This window comes from Apteryx rowi, unplaced genomic scaffold (assembly GCF_003343035.1).
Source record: "Apteryx rowi isolate R43461 unplaced genomic scaffold, aptRow1 scaffold_88, whole genome shotgun sequence".
Lineage (NCBI taxonomy): Eukaryota > Metazoa > Chordata > Aves > Apterygiformes > Apterygidae > Apteryx > Apteryx rowi.
Window position 1 is genome coordinate 2,182,896 of NW_020451182.1, and position 16,014 is coordinate 2,198,909.

At 41.3% G+C, this 16,014-nt stretch overlaps 1 protein-coding gene and 1 long non-coding RNA gene across 6 annotated transcripts in view; one reads left to right on the forward strand and one right to left on the reverse strand.

The window, feature by feature from the left end:
• BRMS1L (BRMS1 like transcriptional repressor) overlaps positions 1-8,649 on the reverse strand; it is a 30,433-nt gene extending 21,784 nt beyond the window's left edge. For all 5 annotated transcript variants that reach the window (XM_026090812.1, XM_026090811.1, XM_026090810.1 and 2 more), the window contains exons 1-2: positions 8,449-8,649; positions 764-854 (exon numbers count right to left, since the gene is read on the reverse strand). In XM_026090812.1, the coding sequence (XP_025946597.1) occupies positions 764-854; positions 8,449-8,584 (227 nt within the window). In that variant the 5' untranslated portion in view covers positions 8,585-8,649. The remainder of the gene's footprint in view (positions 1-763; positions 855-8,448) is intronic.
• A 153-nt stretch (positions 8,650-8,802) lies between these two features.
• Positions 8,803-11,149, forward strand: LOC112977922. The gene is made up of 3 exons (XR_003257703.1): positions 8,803-8,839; positions 9,281-9,422; positions 10,579-11,149. It is a non-coding gene; the product is annotated as an uncharacterized LOC112977922 (long non-coding RNA).
• Positions 11,150-16,014: the final 4,865 nt, after the last annotated feature.

The window sequence follows — 16,014 nt, forward strand, 5'->3', positions numbered from 1 at the left end:
AAGGTCTCCTGAAAGTTTCACTTGTCAGGTACCTGATTAAGCTAGCTGCCAAATTCCTATCAATTTAAATTGGAAGAGATGCATCTCACTTGTCTAGGCATATCTTAAAAAAAACAAACAAACAAAAACAAATACATACAAAGGTCTGATTCTAATTCAAATGAGATTCATTTTCAAATAACTATGGCTATTCATTTCTTCTCCTCTATTTACTAGATGTTAACTCTGAATGATGGAGAAATTATGGCAAACTACAGACAGCCAACAGAGTCATCAATTTCAATAATGGTATCTAGTTTGTAGTAACCACAAGGACTTTTCATTAGTAGAAGCTATAAGAACTGCTGATATATTGCAAAAAAGCCCTGATTTCTTACTTATCAAAGGCAGTGGTTGGGTCTGTTTAGACAGGTCCTACACATATAGAAGGATGAGAAGGATCTTGATGCACCTCCCCTGAAAGCACAATCTCTTGTTTTTGCTAAGTATTTTGAGGCAACAGACCCACACCAGCTCTTCACAGCAAGGCTTCAGAACCATTCTTACAGCAAAAAAACAGAAGTTATWTTCATTCCTGTCAGAGCCCCAAAGTAGAAAAAGCATTCTGGAGCAACTGCCAGCAAATCATTTCAGAATTCCCAATGCTTATTCTTATCTAATAGTGGCATCAACAAATATGAAAGAAGAAATCCTTACTCCTTCCACACAATATTCTGACAGAATGGATCCTTGAATGAGGCACTGAAAACATTAAAATACTTACTGATCTTTAAGGTCCGTAAATTGCTTTTCAAGATTGGACATTTCATCTAAACACTCCATTCTTCTTCTTTCACAGTCCTCATCATCCATTTCTAAGAATAAAAGAAAAAAAGAAAAGAGTTCAATGTATTTGGAACAATATAACCAAATAAATTGGATATTTTGCTTCTAGTGAATTTGAATCAAGTCTGAATTGGCCATAAATAGATTATCCAAAAGATAAAAAGAAAATTTACCTAACTAATGAAATTTTAAGCTTTTGCAATGTCAGAAAGAGATTAGCTCATAGCAGATTATAAGAAATCATATGCCCTGTCAAATGCAAAGTAAGAAACTTAGGTCTAATTCTAGAAGAAACCCCATAAACAGCAATTTTTCTTCCTCAAAACAGAAAACAAGGTCATTGCAAGGCTTAAATTAAGTTTCATGACTGATAATACAAAGTGTACCTGAAGAGCGTGGGAAACATACAAATTAAACATTGAAGAGCACATCAGACAAAAGGTAGCATTAAGCATGAGAAGTTATTAGATGCCATTGAAAAGTCAAGTGCACCCTCCTGAGTTAGTAGGAGCAAAAGCAATCTCTGGAAAGTAAGCACAGTTCAAATGTTATATTTGACACATATAATTCATGTTTTTACTTTATTAATATCCATTAAAAAGAAAAACATAACACTTAGGTTTCATCTTATTCAATTGTGACAGTTCTTTGAAGCTGAAATATTCATGCTGAAATACCTGAAGTTCATCTTAATGACCATTTAATATGACTGTATTTTTAATAATACAGCTCTTAATAGCAAAATCCGCAAAGTCTAGAATTTTGCAGAAATTTGATTTTATATGCTATTGTGCAGCAAGAGTAACTAACACAAATTCTTCCAATTTTTTTTTAGGTTTAACTAATGAACAGAAGTATAAAGCATATGTTTTAAAACGAATAAATATCCACTTTTTGGCCAAGATTTTTGTCAATTGCCACATAGACAGTTGATGTTACTAAGCAACAATTATTTCCTCTGCAGCACTTTCTTAGGTTAGGAAACAGAAAAGTCATAACTAGTAAAAAGTGGCAGTACTCATTCACCTTTAGGCAAGTGCTTCAAAAAGTTGAATTAAAACTTTAAGTTTAGTTTTCTTTTGTCAAAGGAAGCATTATTTGCCTTTTTTCTTCCTTCTATGATGAATTAGGTAAGTTAAAAGTTGGGAGGGAGTTCCCCAAAACAAAGAATTTCTTGCTCCATTGCTCTTCACAGTGAATCTCATGGCTGCTCTTTCTTAGATTTACCAAAGCACTCCTTGAAAGGATAAAAGGAAAGATATCTCAATAGATCTATATAACAAGCAATCACCATATGATGGAAAACTGCTGAATGTAAGAGACATGCATTTTTCTGCTGCAGTGCAGCAAGCATGAAAAAAATTAGAGTTTAACACTAAAATTCTGTTCCCATCAAGAGATGCCAGTTTACAAGATATCAATGTACCACAGTCCTCCACAATAAAAACTAAAACTAAGCTACAAAATTCTTCTGAATCTTTTCCACCCATTGTCCACCAATTTTGGTCTTTGATGTTGTAAAAAGAAAAAAAAAAAGTTGTGTTAAGCCTAGAGATGCCCCAAAATTGCTTTTTAGCAGCAAGATCTCCAGGAAAAACTAAGCATGTAGCTTTCTATGGTCACAGCACAACTAATCATCTACTAGTAAGAGAAGATATGCAGAAGAAAGAGCTATAAAAACCATACATATGAAAAGCCCTACACTCTTGAATCTCTTAACAGCAGTCCACAAAGGCAGCAGTGAAACATTTCAGTTTTATACCGCTAGATCCTTTATCAGTCACTGTATAGTGACTGATAAAGTATGAATGTCATTCTAATGGCTGCAGTGGTGCTGATGGCAACAGGCCACATGCTCAAGCCAGAACTCCTTCCTAGGCAACCTCGTCTCTCTCAGGAGGAGTCTCAAAGTATTTCTGGACGACTTTAACGAGCCAGTAAGTTACAGTGCATGGCCACGCTAGCAGGAAGGAGCTGGGGCTGACCTGGTGCAAACAGCTCACTTGTGAGAGGAGGGGCTGTCCTCAGGTGGCCGCATCCAACTAAGCAGTTAGTCTGCCAAGAAAAACTGCAGATCCTGACAGAAAGGCAAAGAGGGATCTGGAACCAAGTAGAGATGGTTTGGATTCACTCTTCTAGAGCATAAACAATTCTGAGCTCCTCTGAAGCTCCTCTGCTGCATCCTCAGTTTAACAGCTTTACGCTGCTCTTATACCAACTACAGAAAGCAGCATTCAAGTCTTCATCCTTATTGTTTTGCAAAAGAGTATGGCAATTTGCAAAGGCGATTTGAAAGGAATAGCTTCAGGGCCTTCATATCAACTCCCTGACTTGGAGGATCTGATTAACTCAGATCTTCCACTCAAACTTCTTGATGCATGAAGCTTTCTACAAACACTTTTTTTTTAAATTATCACAAGCTTTTAAGAGGAAAAGAAACACGTTAGACCTCTCCACCTGGATATGAAACCTAACAGGCAGTGGAGCAGTATTTATCTGTATTGCTATAGTACCTAGGAGTCCAAGTCAAAGACCTCTTGCAGTTCATCACAGTACAGTCAGCAGAAACAAAAGATTAAGACAGCCTTTACAAAGTTTTAAAATATGGTATAGCCTGAAGCATCTGAAAGCAGAGAGAGCAAATTTAAACAAAACTTCAAAAAAATATGTCTAATGCTTAGTGCAGTGGGAGGGGCAGGGGAGGAAAATATCAGGCTGTTAAAAGACAGTATTTTAAATATAGTTTTCAAAAATACAGCAGACTGAAACCCCAGAATAAGACTGAAAATCCAATTAAAGAGCAAAATTTTATTTGGCTGTCCAAAGTAATACTGAAGCCAAAACTGATTGGGCAACTTTTAGCTTGGCCAGATTTAAGGAATGTGGCAGTCATACAACTTTATAAGTTGTCTAAATCATTTACATGCTATAAAAATAAAGCTTCTCTAAAATTTGAAGGAACCTTATCATGAGGCCAGACAGCAATGAGCACTGGGATCTAGATAGTTCTCCCACTTTATTCTCAAGTTCTAATACATCTCATATGTTTCCAGCTACGCTTAAGGCTCTAAATGTGTTTCGGTAAGTAACTCATTCAAAAGTTTTGTCTTAAATGAACATGGATTTTATTGTTTGTGTATGTCGAGGGACTACAAATCAAAGAAAACAGATTAGAACTTTAACCCTTTCTGAGGATCAGTGCAACACTCCTGTGGGGGGAAGGGACTGCATCATACCTTTTCATCGTCTGTTGTAAGAAAATGATAACGTAATTGTATCTGAGAGCTCAGCCTGCTCTTGTAGATACTGAAATAAAACATCGCTCTCATCTCCTCTCAGCTTTGTATACACTCAAAAAATATTCGACTTTCTACCTGGAAGGCTACATTCTACCTGGAATGGACACTGAATGGCAATCCACATGCTAAATCGACCTTTGTTTCACCTCTATTCTGCCTATTAACCAGTTCCAATATAATTCATAAAATTATAAAGATTTTAGGAGACCTGAAATATCTTTAATAGACCATTCCCCACTACTTCTTCCACAAAGCCTTAAACAACATACAAATTGGAAAATACACAGTCCTAAAAAAGTGAGAGGTTTTAAGATTAAATCTCATAGCTTTTCAGAGTTTCATCTTGCACAAAGTATTTGGGGCAATTTTTATTAACCTCCAAAAAACAAAACAAAACAAAAAACCCACACAACCACCACAGTAATCTTTTCCTACTATATCCAAGTAGTTCAACTCAGAGTAACTAGGGCAGCCTAGTTTAAAGGAAGAAAGAAAGAAATGGTACTTAATATAACAGTGTCTAAAATAGTTTTTCTATAAGCTGTGACCTACATAGAAGTGTTCCACAAAATGTCCAAATCCTCATCTGGGATGGTCAGCATAACTTGTGGTTTTATTCATCCCTAAAAGGTTATTCCATGCCCTGGTCAATAAAATCCATATATTACATACATATTATCAAAAGGAATAGGATAGAAATAGCACCAGTTCTCAAGGGCAAGTTATGCTAATTTTATACCTGCAACTTTTATTCTCAGGCACTAACTAAAATGTTAAATGTAAATAAAGCAAATGAGAGATTTAACAAAAAAAAAAAAACCTTTCCTTCAAAATCTTTTCTTTTTCTTATTGATTTTAATTAAGACATATTTCTTACTGTGCTTATCATTTTACATCTGTAGAAGCAATATGCTTCCATTGGGTATGTTCATATTTGTCAAGACACTGAGAAAGCATGTAATTTCCTGTAGTCATTGCTATTTAAGTTTTTCCTTAAAAGCACTTTTCTGTGGAATGCAGTAGAAATTATATGGAAGGTTTCTTGTTTTCTTTTAAAGAACCATTCACAGATTACATTCACTTAAAACAAAGTTCTCCTTCCTCCCTCCAATCCCAGAAGAAACCAAGACAATGGCAAGACAACAGAATTATTCGCCTTCAGTAAAAATCAACCAAAGTGCCACTGTGGACATGCAAACTTCAGAATTTGCCTTTAAGAATATTAATTTGCAAAACTACAAAAAAGTCAAGTTTTGAAAAGGAACCAACCTCAAAGTCAGTGGCTGGAACTATCAGAAACTAATTCTCTCTTCATTAGAGCCAGGGAGTTGGAGAAGAAAGACTTAACAAACTTCACTCTACTATGTACAGTGGTACTTCTTGAAAAATAGTTGCATTCAGGAGGGAAGAGTTGCTTCTTATCCAGAATATAGTATTGCCTTTTTATCCCATGAATGTTTCTGATATGAAAGTAAGTATCAATTTTTTATTAAGTCACATCCGAAAGGCACAGAGCAGGCTGATGTGCAAACAAGGACATAAGCAGACGTGCTTTTCCAGTTTAAGATATGATTACCTCACCCCCAGCTGCTTGTCCTGATACCCTCTCTCAAGCTTGTCTTTCTTCCAGCATAATCACCAGCACACGTGGATGCTCCATGAGTTTCATCAAAGCAACCCAGTTCAAGCACTTTTCTTTGGTCTTGTTTTTAAATGGGATCATTTGGACAGAAGGGGAGTAAGGAGCAATTAATCAGGTCCAGCTGTTTACAAATGCTGTGCCCACACTCATGTTTCAGTACAGAGCCATAGCAGTTTTGAAGACTGCCCCATGACTGGCCCAGCTTTGCATGCACTGGGTCATTTTGCAGCACTTTTAGTAAACACAAACTAAATTCTTTCCCTATCAAATTGACTCCAAAGCTCCGTTGCAGGTACATGTCAAATGTGCCCAAACATCTATGGAGAACAAAAAGATTTGAAACAGTGATCTGTCCTTGAGGCAGCTTCCAACGGAACACGTTCAGTTCAGAGTACCAGGCTACATAATTTGAAATTAAACCTTAACTACTTTGGAGATGTAGGGGCCTCAGCACTATCCACTTTGAACTAATTATCTATTCTTATTTTGTCAAAATATTTGCTTATATAGACACCAATAAAATCATTGTGTTTATAATAATTTTGCTGATTTTTGCAAGCCCACACCTGGATGCGGTCCACAGTTCACTGCTTGAAGAGATTTCCTGCACACTATCACACTAAACAAGAGAAGCAAAATATTCCCTCAGAAATGTGAACAGCCCAGAATTTAAGAAATCCCTGCTCCAGGATACCTCTTGTCTAAAGCCATGCAAGTCATTAGTCCCAAATTCACAAAAACGCGTAGATGTCAGACTAACTCATTTAAGTCAGAGGTAGTTACATATTCTTACAGAATTGCAATTTAAGACTGCAGCTCCACAGCAGAAGCCAATCTAACCACTGGTGTACATAGTCCCTAGTACCTCCCACAGTAACACACTGGTTCACTGAGTCATTTTCACATAATACATTGGAGGAAAACTATTCCTTCTTTTATGGGTTATTTTTGTGACAGCTTAGTATGCAAAGCCCCAACAAGCACTGGAGACAGTGCAAGAAAGGGAACAGGTAAGTATGATATACCAGGAAGGGTGGGTAGGGAGGAGAGGCAGGACCATAGCAGCCTGCAATTTGATTCATGTGGACAGCCATGGACCAGGAGCCTAAATTGTAAAATGGGGTTCAACCAGCAATATTTTCCAGCTCAAAGGATTTGGGGGGGGGAGGGGAAGGGAATGAGATAGAGGAAGAAGAAAACCAAAACCAAAACCGTAAAGCTCTATATAAACTGTGGGCAGATTACCTAGATTAGTAGATTAACCAAGGCCTATACTGGCAGACCACCTCTTGTCCAGAGAGAGCATTAACTCAGAGCAAGGCCTAAGGGCATGGCTATACTCCCTCCCAGTACAGCAGCTACATTTCCCCAGCAATGATAGAGTCCTCACTCTTGACAGCTTGGCTGTCTCTGTACCGCACTCGTAGTGCTGCAGCACCGTGCTAGCTCACACACAGCCCCAGGCATGATCACCCTCTGCGAGTCCACATGGAACCAAAGCTGGGCTTTCCCTGAAACTGAAGTCAGTGTAGATATAAGAGCCATAGGATTTTTCATCCAAGATATCCCAGATCTTATAACATCAAATAACAAAGGAATTAACTATACACTGAGAATTTTAACACACTCAAATACAACAATCACCAGTCCACATAAATAGCTAAAAATGTGATTTCACAGCTAACTAGCCTAATTTGTGTTTTCCCACTCCTTCCACAGTGCCAAGCCTGGCACTCACACAACTGGTCAGTGTGCAGGTACTAGTGTGGGATAGCATCAGGGCAGACTAAACTACCAAAAACACACCTCAGGACCAGAGTTTCCCAGTATTTTTCAAGCACTTCTAGTGACAAGGATTCTGTGAGGACCAGTCGTTATCTATGGAGCCCTCGTGATTTTAGACTAGTAGCGTATGTGTTTGATAATCAGTATTTCATCAGGCCATCTTATAATTCAGCCCTCGCAATTATAAAGGACACCAGAATAAATAATAACTTTCTTCTAACACAGAGAAAATTGGAGAAAAGGCAGTCCTTTTAAAGCCTGGATTTCACGTACTAATCTCAATCTGTGCCCATAGTCCAGATGAAGTTATGGAAAGGAGAAGAAGAGAGTTTCAATAGAGCAGAGGCATAAATGCTTTGCAGAAGAGGCAGGCGGTACTGGCATGACTTGTAATGCCCCCTCCTTCAAAGACAGGCCTCAAGAAATGAGCAGAATAAAAATTAAATCTCACTGAAGCTCACGATTTTGGGTAAAGGAAAGATAGACACGCATTTTGTACAAAAACAGAGAAAGAGACTTTGTACGTGTATATACGTATACACACATATACACACGCATTACTCTAAGCGAGGACCTAGGGCGAGCACCTCCCCCGCAGCGGACCGTGCACTCAAGCCCAGCAGGGCACCGCGACGGCGCGGCGCGGCCCGCCGAACTCGGCCCGCAGCGGGGCTGCGGCGCCCGCGTCCCCGCCACCGCCGGGCCGAGGATGAGCCGCGGGCCGGGGCGGCGGGAGCGGCGTGGGGGCGGGGCCACGGCGGGGGGCGCCGCCGCCACCGGAGCGAGGCGCAGGGAGAGGCCGGTCTCCCCGTCTCCCCTCCGGGGAGGGCGTCGGCGGCTGCGAGAACCGCCGCGGCGGCGCCGGGCCGAGGGGCTTCCCCGGGGCGGCCGCGGTACCTGAGCTGTCCCCCTCCTCGGACACGGACGAGCTCTCGGTCTCCTCCTCCTCCGAGCTGCTGCCCTCGTTCTCCCCGTAGTCCACCTCCATCTCATCGTGGTTGTTCTCCTTCTTCTCCCGGGAATGGACCGGCATCGTCCCCGCCGCCGAGCCCCGGGACACCCCTTCCCGCCGCCGCAGCTGCTGCCGACCCCTCCCCCCGCCCGGCGGGCACAACCTACCCCGCCCGTCGCCTTCCTCTCCCTCCCATTGGGCGAGCCCCGCCCCGGAGGGGCGGGCTCTGCCGCAGCGTCGGCAGGCTAGGTTAGCCCGTGCGCGAGGCGCCTTGGGAGTTGTAGTCCGCCGGGAGCGGCACGGGGGGAAGAGGAAGTTGCCGCTCATGGCCATGGGGTGCGGCGGGGGAAGCGCGGGGTCGGCAAGCGGGCGGTGGCGCCCCGGCTTTTCTGCTCTTCCTTCCCGTTCCCGGGACGCCCTCGGGACTGCTTCTCACTGATAGGCTCCATGGTGGGCAGGCAGAGCTGGGGGCGTCTCACACCTGCCCACATCTCCAGCTGGTAGTGGGGGCAGAGGGACGGGGCTGGGCCTGTGGGCTGGGCCCGGCACTGCCACCTCCCCCAAACTCTCACATCGCCTGACATATTTTAAATTAAATTAGACTTAATTAGTCCCCTAAAGCAGGCAGCAACCAATAAGAGTGGACGTGAGAAGGGGCTTTAAGGATGTGCTGCGATTTGTGCAGGGTTGGGATAGGTTTCATGGATTTGAGTATCAGTATTTTTCTGTTTGTTTGCTAATTGCCACTAATTGTACTACATATGATGTGCTGAACAGGAATGGTACTTGTTGGAACAAGCCATCCGAGCTGTCACCTTGATACAAGCAACTGCTTAGCTTCACTTGAGGACATACACATGTGCAGGGAAGTCCGGCAGGGATTGTCAGGAGTCATGAAATACGTGGTCATGGCCTGCAGGTAAGCATGAGCGATTATCTCTGAGAAAATCTGTGAGGCTAAGGTGAGGTAAGGTAGTTTGCATAATACTGGTTGAGTTTTTAAGTTTGGGCCAGGTTTAAGTAGCACTATGTGTCACAGTGATGTGCTGTGACATTGCTCCAGTGAGAAGTTAAGATTGTATTGCCAGGCAGTAGCATTTCTTTGTGCCAAGAGATCCAAGTTTAGTCACTCTCTGCAGTCTGGAAGGACATGTTATACTGATTATGTTTTGGGGCAGTTAATAACCACTGAGCTTCCCTATGGATTTCAACCTCTGTGGCAATAGTTACCTTACTCACCATAACCATTGCTGTTTGTTAGTCATTTCTTTTTTTCTGAAGCATACCACATCTCTGCATATTAAAAACAACTCATTTTCCGCCTCTGCCCAAGGGAATATACAGTCATGTGCCACCTCTTCTCCAAGAACACAAATGCAAAGACTAACATAATGATAGTTGTTGAAGGGGAGAAATATTAGACAAAACTAACCATCTCCTATCTTTCAGTGTTCAAACTCGATCCCTTCCTTTTCAACCTGTGCCAGCATTGTTCTGGTTTTCTCTGGCATCTTAGCTAACTGGGGGCTAAGGAGAACCTGTTATGCTTCCCCAAACCTTGATTTAATCCATAATGACTTTTATAATTTTAAGTATATTGTATGAAATACCTGTAACTTCTAAAAGCACCCAGTGTACACAGAAATTAGTATTTTCTTAGATCTGCAATACTAGGCACCTTTAATTGTTGAAGATGCACGCTTCCTTCTCCTGCCTCCGCTTCCGCTTTTCCTGCCCCGAGGGCCCCGTCAGGCCTTTCCCTCGCACCTCCCCCCGGGCCCCGTCCTGCTCCTGCAATGGCAGCGGCACGGCGGGCTGGACCTCAGCGGGGCCACCGCGCATGCTCCGCGCCCGGCGCATGCGCATGCGCCGCCCCGCCCCGCCAGGCCGCCGCCAGGGGGCAGCGCGGCGCCAGGGGGCCCGGCCGAGTTGGTAGCTGCGGGCTAGCGCCAAGGAGCGGGAGTTGTGTTTAAGGAGTTGCCACTTACAACTTCTGGTCTGTAAGGAAACTGGGCATTTTTTTTCTTAAAGGTTTGGCTATTTAGAAAAGCAAAAACAACTGAGTTTTTCCTCAGGTTTTCCTTGTCTGAAAACAACTTGTGGGACCCCAAAATCTGACCACGTGCTGGTTCATATAGTTTTAAAAATCAGAGGTGGTTACCAAGGAAATGCATAGTAAGCTGCTGTTCCTTTGAACTACTGTGGGGAAAGTGTTAGCAGTGGTGTCAGAAATTAAAATGGCTAAAAGCAATGAAGAGAAGACCTGAAACATGAGCTGGAGATCTGTCCAGAGGAAACCGGTGTATATCACAAGCTGGATCTGAAGTTTCACTTAAGGAATCCGTAGGGAATTGAGGAACTGACCCAAAGAGACTGGAAATAGAATATGTCTGAAAGGCACAAATTCAAAATTCCTGTTCTGGACTGGCAAGATAAAAAGGCTAGAAATCAAATGCTCTGGCTGGACCAGAAGAACTGACTGGAAACAGTGGCAGGGAAAGGAATGGCAGGAAATCGGGAAACCTTTGGCCTGTTTGTAACTTCCTAACCAAAGAGTTGGAACTAGGTCTGAGGGAGCTAAAAATAAGCCCCAGAAGGAAATTAAAGTTCCCATGTCGCAGTGGAAATCAGCAACCAGGATGGGGAATTGAGCCAGCATTTTAGTAAGATAAGATTTTTATGTGTTTCTTTTATTCTGTTTGTGTCCGGGGGGGAAGAAATTACCAAGCTATAGCAATACAAATATTTACTGTCTGGGGGAGAGGGGGGAGGAAAAACTGTACTGGTTGAAGTTAACCTAACTGTCCAAATGGATTACTGAAAAAAAAGTTAAGAGAATGGGATATCTCCAGCAGCTATATACAGTGGCCCAGTGCTGATGGCACTATAACTTGTTCCCAGAAATAAAGTGACTTAACCAGATCACATACAAGCCCTTAATATACAAAGTGGCAGCAGCTATCTTACTTAGCTGTCTAGGGCCCAGCTCTGTGCTAGAAGGAAAGGGGAAAAGAAGAAACTAGCTGGCTTGTTAGAAGACTTGCAAAGACTTGTATTCTTGCTATGAGAAGACACTAGCAAGGATGTCACAGTCACCTGCCAGAGGACCAATCTATAGGTTTAAAAGCATCTCAAGATCAGTGAAAGGAAGCATTGGTGGTCTGCAAAGTGATGAAATTTCTGTGTACCATGAGTTTTCCTCTTCATCAGAATAAAACAGCCATTAAGAAGAAAATCTTCATGATCCTTCTCAGCTCTGTTTAAAGTGTGTGATGAAATGGGATAAGCATTTGGTATGTGATATTTTTGAACAACTAGAAGGAGATATAGTCCATCAGCAGGGACAGTTGGCAATAATGCAAAATTCAAGAGTAGCAATTCTGTTAAAAGCTGCTATTGGAAAAAATTTGGACACAAAAAGAATGGTTATAAATAACATGTTGGCCAGCACAGACCATGACAGATGGTGAAATCTCCTTCCCCAGTTTGGGAGAGACAGGGATGATTGAAGATGGGAGCTCACACACATGAAGAAGAAGAGTTTGGAAATGTAAGCATCACCTTCACAGCACTTAATCTGGGCATTTAAACCAATAATAGGAATCTGGCTATTGAACAGCATCTGTGAAACACACAGAAAAGTGGAACCTGGCACAACATGGTACCTATTAGACCAGTCACGTTCAAAAAAAATAGGAAGTAGAGACTCTGTAATTTTATACCTAATTTGTTGAATGAAGATAGTGACTGGAAATACGCATCACTCCAGAATCTGGAAAGCTGTTATTATCTTTCTGATTATCAAACTGATTACCAGCTTTCATTGTAGCGAGTAACTGCATAATGAATAATCCTACACATTTGTAAGTGCTTTACAAATCCTTATTAGAGAAGTAGCCTGGTGAAAAAAAAGAAAAAAATGTACATATCAGTTTTGAAATTTTTCTGCCCCTCAGGGACTGAAGCTGTGATAGCTATACTTCAAAAGAAAGATGGCAATGGTTGAAACCTGTTTGAGACCAGGTTTCAAGAAAGTCCTAGTTTTTCTGCATTTGAAAATGGAAAAGATCCCTGTTAATTTGCTGAATGTTTCTGACAAGGAAAAGATTGTATAGAGAGAAGCCAAAGATGCAGAATGTGAATCAGTAAAACACAGGTATAGATGAAACTCTCAAGGAGGACCAGAGACAAAAGAGTTTCTGCTGGATTTGGTCCAGTATAGTGCAATACATTTTAATGGGTCTGAAATATTTTCTGGTTAAGAGTTGTTCTCCCAGTTCAAAGACATGGTTTATCTTCCACTGGACATCACAACAGCAGGGGGGACAAGGCAAAGGGGGCAGAACACAGTATATATCATTAATGATAAAAGAAGAAGCCTCAGAGAGAAATTTATCTGGAAGTTATACATGAGGTTTTAGGCAGTCCTTGGGCCTCACCTATAGTTTGGGTTAAAAAAGAAGTGATAGTACAGGGTTGTTTGTGAACTCTTGAAAACTGAATTGGGCCACTTTGAATAATTTTTATCCATTATCACAAAGAAATGATACACTGGATGCTCTAGCAAATTAAATCTGATTCTTCACACTCGATTTCAAAGTACAATATTAGGAGATGGGTCACAAGAAGGAGGAAAAGATTATTTTCCCAGCAGGACAAGGTCAGCAGCACTGTGTGCAAGCAACTAGCTATGTTGGAAGGCTTTTGGATCATGTTCTTCCCTCATCTCGTGTATTATCTAGGCAAGATATTCTGCTATATGTTGCAAATGATCTAAAGTAAGTTTAGAACTACTAATCAAAATAGACCCAAAGAGATATGAGTTATTTCTAAAAGCCCCCTTTTACTCCTGCCAGTGAGGTAGTGGGAGAGAGGGAGGCAAAATATTACCTCTGATGGAAGGGAAATAATATGTACATAACTGGTCCTCTCCCAGGGGCTGGCAGACATGCAGAGTTTCTGCAGGGCTTTTATAGAAGCCTATTTGCAAGTTTGTCAGTATTGCAAAACTATTTCATAGGTTGGGAAAGAAAAAGAAAACATCTCAGTGGTTGAGAGAGCGTGATTGAGCATTTTCAGTTGGGAAAAAAAAAGCGGTTGTAACTGCCACCATATCAGTATATTCATGTTTCAAAACCTCTTTCATATCAGATATGGGTGCTAGCACTTACGTAAGAACACAAACATGAGGTGAAGGTGACTTAGCAGAGCCAAAGTCTAAGTTCTCTGGCACCTCTGGACAGGAATTAGTAATGGTTACATCTGTTAAAAATAGCGTTCACATGTATGACAGTTTCTGGTCATGATAGACCATACATCCCTTGTGTTGCTTTGAGCGTGGTTGACATAGTGTTAGCATACTAAGAAAGCAAAGCTTAGGTAATGACTTTTCTTTCAGTGGTCTCTCCCCCTGCTACTTGTGAAGCCATTAGCTAATTTAGGCCAAATTTGACATGGGAGCAGAAGTGTCAAAGATACCAAGTTTCTGAGTGTTTTGTGAAGCAATATTTGGGGCAAGAGCCCCTGTTAATGTCCCACAGAGGGAAATGTAGCTAGAACTTAGCTTTTACCCTTCCAAGAGGCAGCAGTCGGCTGGCTACTCTTGGCCAATCTGTATACCTGTAGCTAAGATGACTGCAGTCAGGCCTCTTGCCCATCTCAAATAGCTAGGGGAGGACTATGCAAAAGAAGGTTTATGGATGTGTAAAGTAGTGACTCCTATCATTCAGCGGCTAGAATACAAATTCAGAGGAAATCTGGCTTCATTAACACTGCAGCTCTTGGAAAAATTCATTCAAGCTTGGGATTTTTGGTGGTTGGAAGGACTGCAGTATTCTGACTTCATACCAAACCCTGACACAGAAGTGTTAATGCTGATACATTGGTTAACAGACAAAGCAATAAAGCAAGAATTGGTTGCTCAGGGGAACATAAGCTCATGAAGAGCTCTTTCCCTCCCTCAATTACAGAAGCATACAAATGTCAGGTTCATCTACAAGATACAGAGTTGTGCAAATGGAAATGGTAATTTGTGCTTTTTTTGCAAGTGAACAGGATTCTGTAGAAGGAATAGTTAGCAGTACCATTATTCTCATACTGGAAACATCTTACAGGATCTTGATTTTTGACTGACTGCTTAGGTCAAAGTGGCCAGCATCCCCAGTATCAATAAAACATTAGAGTACTGAACTCTACRCAGGTATGGTTTTGACTATTCAAACCCTAATTATATAGGTTTGGGGTCTTTATCTCTAATTAAACAGTTGCCAATTAAGTTAGCTGAAAATTTATTACTCAGGGTGGTTCATAAACTAGCACTGTAACACAGGCAAAGCTACATACTCACGGGATTACAACACACAAACCTGAAGCATGGGGTACTACTTAGAGAGACTTCTCCCTCAAAAGCAAATCAACTCCCATAGGAGGAAAGCTGTGGAAGTATAAAAAGTAGAAAAAAGTAGAAAAAGGAGTATTTTGACAAAAGCCTCAAAGGGATCAGGTGTGAGCTAAATAAAAAGAGATGAGGAAGCAGTGGAATGCTCTGTTTTTCTTCTTGTAAGTTTATTGCTTTTTTCTTGAAGGACCTGCAGGCAAACAGCTCTTCAGTGTGATACAAGTATGAACCTCTGAGAGGTCATGTTTAAGAGCTCATGCCAGCCATCTCAATAAAAGGGAAGTACTTGGTGAAATTCTGAGTAATTTTAACTCACTTTTGATCATTTGGCATAAATATTAGTAAAGCAGGATTTCTGGAAACTTGAATTCCTGGGGTGCATTGAAGAATCTAAAATACATTCTTTCTTTTGAGAAATGTGTACTGTTGGACCAAGTTAGAACTTAAGTGTTTTTGCTTTCTTTATCCAAAAATACTTTTTCTTTTTTGAAGTACTTGGCGATAGCTGACCTTTCTTTGGAAATCATAATTCTTAGATGAATCATGAAAAGGTAGTTGATGGTATGAATGTGACACAGTGGCCCTCACTACCTTGACTGCCCACTAGGGATCTGTAGAGAGAGTGAAGGGGAATACAGTTCTGCAACACTTGGCTTTCTACACTACTTCTTAAAAACTTCAGTTAAACTTACCTATGGAGGCCCCCTCGTGGCTGGACAAAAGTTTTTGTAAAGTCCTTTCTTTAAAATGGAAATGCAAAGATTTGGTTACAGTAATAGGCACCTGGAATGTAGCAGAACCTAACCCTTTCCTAACTAATCCTGATATTTTCTAACCTTGTCCTCCATGCATAATCAAAGTCATTGAAGTCACATGCTTTAAAGTCAAGCCTTTGCAAGATTATGGCCTTTTAACTGTGTACAGAACATGTCCTTCCTGCCAGGTATGCTTTCAACGAGGACGTTCTCTCTGGAAGTTGTTATTAACTCGGTTAACACCACTCCTTCCTTTCATATAATATTTTGATGACATCTTATTCTGTTTATTTAGCATTTTTAAGCTCTACATTGAGTTAAAGACCTCAAATCATTTAAAAAGCAATCAAAGTCCCCAA